At 45.5% G+C, this 11,929-nt stretch overlaps 1 protein-coding gene across 1 annotated transcript in view; it reads right to left on the bottom strand.

The window, feature by feature from the left end:
- Positions 1-1,012: 1,012 nt before the first annotated feature.
- Positions 1,013-11,929, bottom strand: part of LOC122553328 (sterile alpha motif domain-containing protein 15-like) — an 18,742-nt gene continuing 7,825 nt past the window's right edge. Inside the window, exons 2-3 of the mRNA XM_043696889.1 lie at positions 6,822-6,920; positions 1,013-3,469 (exon numbers count right to left, since the gene is read on the bottom strand). Of these exons, the coding sequence (XP_043552824.1) occupies positions 3,296-3,469; positions 6,822-6,920 (273 nt within the window). The 3' untranslated portion in view covers positions 1,013-3,295. The remainder of the gene's footprint in view (positions 3,470-6,821; positions 6,921-11,929) is intronic.

The raw sequence follows: 11,929 nt of genomic DNA, 5'->3' as shown, positions 1-11,929 counted from the left end.
GAACTGACAACCTTACTTGACTATTTACGAGGGCAGGTGAAAGTGAGGACTGCAAATACTAGAGTCAAGACTGTAGTGCTAGAGAAGCACAGCAGGTCAGGCAAGATCCAAGGAGCAGAGGAATCGACATTTTGGACAAAAGCCCTTCATCAGGAATGAGGCTGTGAAGATAGCTGAGAGTGCAATAGGTGGATGGAGGTGGGGGTAAAGGTGATAGGTTAGAGAGGAGGGTGGAGCGGATAGGTGGGAAGGAAAATGGACAGATCATGAGGACGGTACCGAGTTGGAAGTTGGAACTGGGATAGGGTAAGAGGAAGCAAAATGAGGAAACTGGTGAAATCCACATTGATGCCATGGAGTTAGAGGGTCCTGAGGCGGAAGATGAGGCATTCTTCCTCCAGGCATCAGGTGGTTAGGGAGTGGTGATGGAGGAGGCTCAGGACCTGCATGAATGGGAGTTGAAGTGTCTGGCCATGGGGCAGTGGGGTTGATTGGTGCAAGTGGACCGGAGATATTCTCTGAAGCACTCTGCAAGTAGGTGTCCTGTCTCCCTAATGTAGAGGAGACAACATCAGGATCAATGGATACATTAAATGACATATGTGGAAGTGCAGGTAAAACTTTAACGGATCTGGATGGAGGTGGGGTGGGGGAGGTGTAGGCGCAGGTTTTGCAATTCCTGCGGTGGCAGGGGAAAGGTGCGAAGGAGGGAAGGGTAGGTTGGTGGGGGCACGGACCTGACGAGGGAGTCGCAGAGTGAATGGTCTTTACAGAAAGAGGATAGGGGTGCAGAGGAAAATATATCTCTGGTGGTGGGGTCCGTTTGTAGGTGGTGAAAATGGCGGAGGATGTTGCAATGTATACAGAGTTGGTGGGGTGGAAGGTGAGGACTGGGGGGTTCTGTCCTTGTTGCGGTTGGAGAGGTGGGGTTCGAGGGCGGAGGTGCGGGAAGTGGATGAGATGCAGGGAGGGCATTGTTGACCACGTGGCAGGGGAAATTGCAGTCTTTAAAGAAGGAGGCCATCTGGTGTGTTCAGTGGTGGAACTGGTTCTGTGGTGAAACTTCAGAGGGCAGTTAAGATTCAACTATGCTGTTTTGGGTCAAAGTCACATGTGTGGCTCATATTTCTGGAATGTGGATTGATCCCTCAGCCTTCTGGCACAGAGGCAATAGTGGCACCCACCATAGTGATAGAGTTTGGGCTTGAGCATTTTGGGCGTGTAAGGGCTGATTTGCACCTGCCAGTGTGAGGGCAGGATTGAGAAAGGGAGGGGCCACTGGGGAAGGTGCAGTCTTCTAAGAGAAGCCTGGCTGACCTGTGGAGCAGCCCCCTCCACTGTCCCTGATCTTCAGCCAGTCTAAAAACTGCAGCAGGGCAGGAAATGGCCATTAATTGACCTCTATGGGGCAAGTCAGGTCAGGGCTGAAGCCAAGCCTCCTTACATGGGACGGTAAAATTCTACCAAGGACAGAGAATGTACAAGATCTCCACTAAGCTCAAGCTTCAATCTTTACATCTTTCATGCCTTTGCTTCCTCATTAACTATTCATATCTCAGTCAGAGTGGCAGTAGGAGGGTATTCCAGACTTTGGGCCTAGGTAGTCAAAGGTACAATCTATATAGGTGCAGTGAAGATAATTGGGATGCCTAAAGAGTCAAACTAAAGAAGGCAGAGAAAGGATTGTGGAGTTGGAGATGTTTAGAGAGATATGGAGGGATACAAAGCCATGGAGAGGAATGAAAATGAGGCTGAGAATTTTAAAATTGAGAAGTTGCCTACATAGGTTAATGACCACTGGGAAGATGGGTGCACAGAACTTGGTGCAAGTGAGAATACAGCCACCCAGGTTCTGGGTTGCCTCAAGTGTCTGGTGGGTAGATGATGATGCCAAGTGACAGGAGCATTACAGTCATGAAGTCCAGAGGCAACAAATGTATCGATAAAGATTGAGCAGTTCAGGCAGGATCAAAATCTGTTATTCACAAGATGTGGACATCTCTGGTTAGTCCAGAAGTTAAGAGTCAACCACATTGTGAATCTGGAGTCACATGTAGGCCTAACCAGGTAAATATCCTCCCCTAGAGGACAGTAGTGACATTTACAATAATCAACAGTGATTATGTGATTGCCATGAGGGTACCTTTTTATTCCAGGCTGGTTAATAAAATTGAATTCAAAGTTTACAATCCACTATGGTCAGATTAAAACCCATGTCCCAAAAACATTAGCCCAGGGTTCAGGACAAGTCTAGTGGCATTACCATTATGGCCCTACCTCCCCACATCTGCCAGTGTTAGAGGTAAAAGTATAGGTAATCTTAGCAATGGGGTGGCTTTGTAGTCAGAAAAGTATTCCAGGAAAGGGCAGCAAACAGTCTGGTTCAGCCTTAAATAGTTCCCAGAGATGGAGGAAATCACATTTAGGGAATCCATTTTCTGGCTACAATCAAAGACACCGGTTTCAATTCTCCCATTTTGGAGAAAATTTCTGATCATGCAGGACTGGACGTTGGCTGAGCAATCTGATAAATCAGAGACAGTGGAAAGTTTGGGAGGCAAGTGGAATTGTGGTGGGACCTGATATTTTGAAATGGGTTCTCTCCTTACCTGCACCTCTTTCTGAATTTGGTTGAGTATAATTGCACTTGACACTGCAAATCTCACCTCACTTGCATCTAACTATCATCAGTAACAATTATAACATTGACTTAAATTATTTGTTTTAGATCTCGAATGGTAGTTTAGCTTGTAACATGTGCATGTACTGTAATTGATTTTACCATTGGAGCTAGGTGGAGATACAGTGGATATTCTATACAGCCTCTGAACAGACAATCTGCTATAACTGGGGTTAACTATCAGAATGTTCACATAATTCAAAATGTTTCCATTTGTATAAGAATCAGTTTTGCTGGTGTCAAACACTTTACATTTACTGAAAATACCTGGATATTTCCCAATTTAGAACCAGTGGATTTTGTGATTTATATGAAGTATTCAGTGTAGCCCTATTACAGGATATGATGGAAGTAGAAATTCATAAATGTGGTGACAAGTGGCAAGAATCAGTGACCAGACCACTGACCAAAGACACACACACAATGATATGGCAGCAAGAATACCGTAATACTGCATCTTGTGAAATACAGAAATCTGATAACCAGACTGCCTGGAATCCCATTCTTGTTGGTCTCTCAATGCCTCGGGACCCCACTTTGAAAAGCCAGAGGTTTCTTTGAAATCTTTACAACTGGCAAGGTTCTTCCCAATTTGCATCTGGAGTGCAGAGCGGTTCACTCATCCATCTCCTTCAGGAATTCTTCAAGTGTTAGTGCATCAGCTCTCTGGCCTGTTGGAGCTTTGCGCTCCAAGAATAGCCCCATGGGATCTCTGTGGGGTTTGGAAATACTCCGACTCCAGAGCGGCTCCTCGATGTCCAGCAGCTTCTGAATCTCATGGGAAATCACCTAAAAACAACAGCATTATCCATTTATGTAGTGCCTTTAAAATACTAAAAATGTTAGTCATTTAACAAGAGGGCAATTGCTGTCGCTGAATCAAAACCCTAGAACTCCCCCACAAATAGCACTGCCCAGGACTGAAGTGGTTACAGAATGCAGTGCAATTAGGGATGGACAGTAAATGCTGGTCAAGTCAGAAACCCTCATATCCACAAGTGAAATTTTATAGGAAGACCACAATTTGCAATTGAGCTACTTATGGAGATATTAAGATGGGTTAGTAAAAGCTCGATGTGCATCTTAAAAAAAGTGAGAAAGTCAGAGAGATTTCAGAGAGAATTCCTTGCCACGGAATGCAATGGAGGCCGTTAAACATTGAGGCAAAAGTGAGGACTGCAGATGCTGGAAATCAGAGTCGAGATTAGTGGTGCTGGAAAAGCACAACAGGTCACACAGCAAGGTGAGGAGCAGGAAAGTCGACATTTCAGGCAAAAGCCCGTCATCAGGAATGAAGGCAGGGAGCCTCCGGGTGGAGAGAAAAATGGGAGGGGGGGTTTGGGCTGGGGAGAAGGTAGCAAAGTGTACAATAGATGGATGGGGGTAGGGATGGAGGTGATAGGTCAGAGAGAAAGGTGGAGTGGATAGGTGGGGAAGAAGATTGACAGGTAGGACAGGTCATGGGGACAGTGCTGAGATGGAAGGTTGGAACGGGGAGGGGAAATGAGGAAACTGGTGAAGTCCACATTGATGCCCTGGAGTTGGAGGGTCCTGAGGCGGAAGTTGAGGTGTTCTTCCTCCAGGCATTGGGTGGTGAGGGAGCGGCGGTGGAGGATTTTTTTTTTTTTTAGATTACTTTAGAGTGTGGAAACAGGCCCTTCGGCCCAACAAGTCCACACCGACCCGCCGAAGCGAAACCCACCCATACCCCTACATTTACCCCTTACCTAACACTACGGGCAATTTAGTATGGCCAATTCACCTGACCCTGCACATCTTTGGACTGTGGGAGGAAACCGGAGCACCCGGAGGAAACCCACGCAGACACGGGGAGAACGTGCAAACTCCACACAGTCAATCGCCTGAGACGGGAATTGAACCCGGGTCTCTGGCGCTGCGAGGCAGCAGTGCTAACCACTGTGCCACCGTGCCACCCAGGACCTCCATATCCTCGGCAGAGTGGGAGGGGGAGTTGAAATGTTGGGCCACAGGGCGGTGGGGTTGATTGGTGCGGGTGTCCTGGAGATGTTCCCTAAAGTGCTCTGCGAGGAGGTGTCCAGTCTCCCCAGTGTAGAGAAGACCGCATCGGGAGCAATGGATACAATAAATGATATTGTTGGATGTGCAGGTAAAACTTTGATGGATGTGGAAGGCTCCTTTGGGGCCTTGGATGGAGGTGAGAGAGGTGGTGCGGGCGCAGGTTTTATCATTTCTGCGGTGGCAGGGGAGGGTACCAGGACGGGAGGGTGGGTTGTTGGGGGTCGTGGACCTGAGCAGGTAGTCACGGAGGGAACGGTCTTTGCAGAAAGGGGTGGGGAGAGAAATATATCCCTGGTGGTAGGGTCCGTTTGGAGGTGGCTGAAATGTTGGCGGATGATGCGGTTTATGCAAAAGGGTGGAAGGTGAGGACTGGGGGATTCTGAACTTGTTACGGTTGGAGCGGTAGGGTTTGAGGGCAGAGATCCACACACATCATTTACTGCATCCGCTGCACCCGATGTGGCCTCCTATACATTGGGGAGACAGGCCCCCTACCTCCGAATGTTTCAGAGAACACCTCTGGGACACCTGCACCAACCAACCCAACCGCCCCGTGGCTGAACACTTTAACTCCCCCTCCCACTCTGCCAAGGACATGCAGGTCCTTGGCCTCCTCCCAAATTCTCTTGTTGAGGGCAGAGATGCAGGATGTGGATGAGATGCGTTGGAGGGCTACGGGGAGAGTGGAGTTGAAATGCCCATCAGCCATGATTAAATGGTGGAGTGGACGTGATGGGTTGAATGGCCTTACTTCCACTCCTATGTCTTATGGTCTTAGTTGGGGGGGGGGGGAAATTCTGGATCTGAAGATGTGGTCAGCAATGGTGAAGTGATTAAAATCCGGGATCCACAAGGAATCAGAACTGCAGAGGAGCAGATATATCAGTGAATTTTATAAGTGTATTCTGCTGCCCCTCCCCAGGCTTACAGCTATTTCAATGCAAATAAAAAGAGAAGTCTTATAGTCATACAGTACAGAAATGGACCCTTCAGTCCAACTAGTCCATGCAGACTACGTTCCCAAACTAAACTAGTCCTATCTGCTTTTGTTTGGTCCGTATTCCTCCAAATCTTTTGTCTTCAGTCTTATCTATGTCTTTCAAACATTGTAACTGTACTTGTATTCAGCATATCCTCTGGCAGCTCATTCCACACACAAACCACTCTCTGTGTAAAAACGTTTCCCCTCATGTTCTTTTTAAATTGTTTTTCCTCTCACCTTAAAAAATGCTCCCTAGTTTTGAACTCCTCCACTTCATGGAAAAGACTTTTGCTATTCACCTTCTCTGTGTCACTCATAATTTCATGAACCTCTATAAAGGTCAGCCCTCAACCTCTTACACTCCAATGAAAAAACTCCCAGCCTGTCCAGCGTATTGATATAACTCAAACCCTCCATTCCCAGGAAAATCCTGGCAAATCTTTTCTGAACCCTTATGCATTTTAATAATTTGCACTGATATAGCAGTTTTCATAACCGCCAGAGATCTCACAGTGGTTTTCAGCCAATTCAATGCATTCGCAATGTAGTCGTTGTTGTAATGTGGGTAATTCGACAGTCAAATTGCCTACAGCAAGCTTCCAGAATCAGCACCATGATAATGACCAGATCATTTATTTTAGTGATAATGTTCAAGGGAGAATTCCCCTGCCCCTCTTCAAAACAGTGCCACAGAATCTTACGTATCCACCTGTGCAATGGGATGGGGCTTCATGTTAGCATATTCATTACACTTATCACATTTTCAGTTGTAAATTCCTACGTTAGTAGTATTAGTGAGGGTGCTACAGCACCACTAATGGCCAGAGAATGCAACCTAGTGTGACCAGTTGACATTGACAGGTTCCAAAATAGCCCAGCTGGTGTTACTATACCTATGTTAACACATTTTCTCTGAACTTTCTGCTTAGTCCTGTTACCCTCAGATTTGTTAACAGTTGATGGGAACAAGTAGTAAAATTTCGAATAAAAATATGGATGTGGAAGCTTCTATCAAGAATACAAACATAAGTACATAGCATCTGACTATTCATATCTCAGTCAGATGGCATCTGATTAAAAGATGGCACCAACAGGAGATGCCTCAAACTAGGCACTGACCTTTATATGTTCAAAGTCTGTGATTCCTATACGAGGCAAGGTGGAACAGTTGACAAAAATAAGTTTCCTGCCAGTGATTCTGTTTGATACAAAACAGTCCTGGAAGAAAAAACAGAAAAACATGACTCAAGAGTTGCTATCGAATGGAAGTAGGCAGTGAGAATGGGTGACACTTGGTCTCTGGGCGCATTTCAGTAGCAGCTGAAAAATTATATGGTTGATAATTGGAACCGGGGGAGTCAAATAGCCTGAGTTTTGAGAATTTGTTGTTGGAGCTGAGAGCATCAGAACCTTCAATTTATTATTAAACGTATCTGACGTTGTAAGGATTAGCTAAATTAAAGGGCTAAGACATGGCAAGAGAGATCTAAATCGTAGACCGCTCCTCTTGCTCGGGTTGGGAGGCCAGGCACAATGCTAATGCTGGACACCTACATGTGAGCAAGAAGCGTCTCCAGCGGCAGCTCCTGGATGCCTGGGTTTTAGAGCTGGAGCAGCGTCTCAGCACACTGTGGAGCATTTGCGAGGGAGCGAATGTCGTGGATAACATGTATAGGCAGGTGGTCACACTGCAGACTCCACGGGTTGGAAGGGAAAGGATGACCGCTGAGCAGCGCAGGAGGGCTAATCTCCTGTGGCTATTCCCCTGCAAAACAGAATTACCATTTTGGATACTGGTGAGGGGAATGGTATCTCAAGGGATATCAGCAGCAACCAAATTCATAGTATCATGGTTACGTCTGCTACAGAGGGATGGAGAAATAGGCATAGAAATGCTATGGTTATAGGGGATCCAATCATAAAGGGGAACAGATAGGTGTTTCTAATGCTGCAGACCACGGATGGTGATGGCTAGCACGAGAGGACATAGCTTTAAATTGAGGGGTGATAGATATAGGACAGATGCCTGAGGTATTTTCTTTACCCAGAGAATATTAAGGGCGTGGAACATCTTGCCTGCAACAGTAGTAGACTCGCCAACTTTAAAGAGCATTTAAATGATCATTGGATAGACGTATGGATGATGGGCTTCACAGTCAACACAACATCGAGGGCCGAAGAGCCTGCACTGCACTGTAATGTTCTATGTTCTAAACAAGAGTCTATGATGGTGTGTTGCCTCCCTGGTGCTCGGGTCCTGGATGTCTTGGAGCGGTTGCAGACGTTCTGGATGGGGAGAGTGAACAGCCAGTGGTCCTATTACATGTTGGTACTAACCACACAGGTAAAGAAAGGGATGAGGTCCTAAAAGCAGGATAATGAGAACCAGGAAAAAAGTTGAAATGTAGGACCTCAAAAGGTAGTTATCTCAGGATTACTACCAGTGCCTTGAGCTAGTCAGAGTAGAAACAACAGGATATATAGGCTGAACATGTGGCTGAAAAAGATGGTGTGCGAGGGAGGGTTCAGATCTGTGGAGCACTGGAACCGGTTCTGGGGGAGGTGGGACTTGTAAAAACTGAAAGGGTTACATTTGGGCAGGACTGAGATTGATGGGGAGGGTTTAAACTAGTGTGGCAGGAGGATGGGAACCAGAAGAGTAGGGCAGAAGATACAAAAATTGAGGGAGAGGTAGAAACCAAGGCACATATGATTAAGAACAGTCAGAGAAACACTGCTGAAAAAAGCAGGGAGGTGTTTCAATTGCAAGAAGTATAATAAGCAAGGTAGATGAACTGAGAAGTTTGGTTAGTAATTGGAACTATGATGCTATTGCAATTACGGAGACTTGGCTGAAAGAGGGACAGAACTGGCAGCTCAATGTCCCAGGATTTAGACGTTTCAGGTGTGATAAGGAGGGGGGGAGGGGGGTAAAAGGAACGGGGGACTTGCATTACTGGCAAAGGAGTATCTCACAGCCGTACTGAGGGAGGATACATGAGAGGACTCATGCAGCAAGGCAACATGGGTAAAACTCAGGAATAGGAAAGGTGAAATCAGAATGCTGGGGGTATACTGCAGGCCTTCCAGCAGTCAGCAGGAGATAGAGGAGAGAATATGTCGACAGATTTTGGAAAGATGTAAAAACAGCAGTGTTGTTGTGGTGGGTGATTTTAATTTGCCCTGTATTGCCTGAGATTTACTTTGTGCCGGGGCTTGGATTGGGCAGAATTTGTAAGGATCACTCAGGAGGATTTCTTGATACAGTATGTAAACAGTCCAACCAGGGAAGAGGTTATACTGGACCTGGTTTTGGGAAACGAGCCCGGCCAGGTGAGTGAAGTTTCAATAGGGAGCATTTAGGGAGTAGTGACCATAATATCGTGAGTTTTAAGATACTCATGAATGAAAGGGGTTAACAGCAGTCCTCAGCTGAAGGTGCTAAATTGGGGGAAGGCAAACTATAACAATATTAGACAGGAACTGGAGAATTTTGATTAGAGGCAGCTGTTTCAGGGTAAATCCACATCAGATATGTGGGAGTAGATCAAGCGGGCATTCATAAGAGTTCAGGAGCAGCACGTTCCTGCAATAATGAAGGCTAGGTAATGGCAAGTTATGTGAACCTTGAATGGCTAGGGATGCTATGACCTTGGTTAAAAAGAAAATGGAAGCAAACATAAGGTCTAGCAAGGTGGGAACTGAAGAAGCCCTTGAAGTATATATGGAAAGAAGGAAAGAACTTAAACAAAGAATTAGAAGGACTAAAAGGGGTAATGAAAAGTCATTAGCAAACAGGATTAAGGAGAATCCCAAGGCTTTTTATGTATAAAAAGCCCACTCAAGTACGAAGGAGGGAATCTGTGTGGAGCAAGAAGAGATAGGTGAGATGAAGGGAGTGTTGAAGTTCTCAGCCAAGTTGCTATTAAAAAGGAAGAGGTGTTGTGTGTCTTAAAAAACGTGTTAAGATAGATAAGTCCCTAGGTCCTAATGGGATCTATCCTCAAAGATTAAGGGAGGCAAGAGAACAAATTACTGAACATTGACATAAATCTTTCTATCTTCTTGGCCATAGGTGATGTCCCAGAGGACTGGAGAATAACTAATATTGTCCCATTGTTTTATAAAGGTAACAAGGATAACCCTGGAAATCATAGGCCGGTGAGTCTCACATCAGTGGTAGGGAACTTATTAGAAAAGACTCTCACGGACACATTTAGTAGGTCTTATTCACGATAAACAGCATGGTTTTGTGCAAGGTGGGAGGTTATGCCTCAATAACTTGATCAGGCTTTTTGGGGAGGAGACAAAGATGACCGATGAGGAAAAAGCGGTTGATGTGCTCTACATGGACTTCAGTAAAGCCTTTGACAAGGTCCCTCAAGGCAGACTGATACAAAAGAGGAAGTCACTTCGTATCAGGATCAATCTGGCATGATGGATACAGATATGGCTTTGTCTTAGGAGACAGAGGATAGTGGTGGAAGGATGCTTTTCAGAATGGAGGGATGTGACTACTAGTGTTCCACAGTGATTAGTGCTGGGACCTCTGCTGTTTGTGGGCTATATATATGTTTTAGAAGAAAATGTAACTGGTCTAATTAGTAAGTTGAAGACAATACAAAGATTGGTGAAGTTGCGAATAGTGAGGAGGATTATCAGGATACAGAAAATAGATCAGTTGGAGGCAAAGGCAGAAAAATGGCAGATAGAGTTTAATCCATACAAATGTGAGGTGATGCATTTTGGAGAGTCAAGTATGGTGGAAATTAGAGTGAATGGGAGAACCTTTAGGAGTATTGATATGCAGAGGGATCTGGTGTGCAGGTGCACAGATCACTGAAGGTGGCAGCACAGGTAGTAATAGGTGGTAAAAAAAAGGCCTTTGGCATGCTTGCCTCCATTGGAAGGGGCATTGAGTAGAAGGGTAAGCAAGTTATGCTGCAGCTTTATTGAACTTTAGTTACTCTACACTTGGAATACTGCATCCAGTTCTGGTCACCTCACTACCAGAAGGATGTGGATGCTTTGCAGAAGGTACAGAGAAGGTTTACCAGGATGTTGCCTGGTATGGGGGATTTTAGCTATGAAGAAAGGTTAGATAAACTGGGTTTGTTTTATAGAGTCATAGTTTTCACTGGAATGCCGGAGGTTGAGGGGCAACATGATATGCCATGGATGCCAAACAGGTGGATGAGGGTAAAGTGGTTGATGTGGTGTATATGGATTTCAGAAAGGCATTTGATAAGGTTCCCCATGGTAGGCTATTGCAGAAAATATGGAGATATGAGATTGAGGGTGATTTAGTAGTTTGTATCAGAAATTGGCTAGCTGAAAGAAGGAGAGGGTGGCGGTTGATGGGAAATGTTCATCCTGGAGTTCAGTTACAAGTGGTGTGCCACAAGGATCTGTTCTGGGGACACTGCTGTTTATCATTTTTATAAATAACGTGGATGAGTGCACAGAAGGATGGGTTAGTAAATTTGCGGATGACACTAAAGTTGATGGAGTTGCGGACAGTGCCAAAGGATGTTGCAGGTTACAGAGGGACATAGATAAGCTGCAGAGCTGGGCTAAGAGGTGGCAAATGGAGTTTAATGTGGAAAAGTGTGAGGTGATTCACTTTGGAAGGACTAACAGGAATACAGAATACTGGGCTAACAGCAAGATTCTTGATAGTGTGGATGAGCAGAGAGATCTCGGTGTCCATGTACATAGATCCCTGAAAGTTGCCACCCAGGTTGATAGGATTGTTAAGAAGGCGTACAGTGTGTTAACTTTTATTGGTAGAGGGATTGAGTTTCGGTGCCATGAGGTCATGTTCCAGCTGTACAAAACTCTGGTGCGGCCGCATTTGGAGTATTGCGTACAGTTCTAGTCACTGCAATCTAGGAAGGATGTAGAAGCTTTGGAAAGGGTTCAGAGGAGACTTACCGGATGTTGCCTGGTAAGGTCTTAGGAGGAAAGGCTGAGGAGTTTGAGGCTGATTTCATTAGAGAGAAGGTTGACAGGTGACTTAATAGAGACATGTAAGATGATCAGAGGATTCGACAGGGTGGACAGTGAGAGCCTTTTCCCCCTGGATGGTGATTCTAGCATGGGGGGCACAGCTTTAAATTGAGGAGTGGTAGATATAGGACAGAGGTCAGAGATTAGATTACATTACTAATTAGATTACATTACAGTGTGGAAACAGGCCCTTCGGCCCAACAAGTCCACACCGACCC

Source organism: Chiloscyllium plagiosum, chromosome 10, assembly GCF_004010195.1.
Source record: "Chiloscyllium plagiosum isolate BGI_BamShark_2017 chromosome 10, ASM401019v2, whole genome shotgun sequence".
NCBI lineage: Eukaryota > Metazoa > Chordata > Chondrichthyes > Orectolobiformes > Hemiscylliidae > Chiloscyllium > Chiloscyllium plagiosum.
The sequence above is the reverse complement of the archived record's forward strand: the minus strand, read 5'-3'. Positions and strand labels throughout refer to the sequence as shown.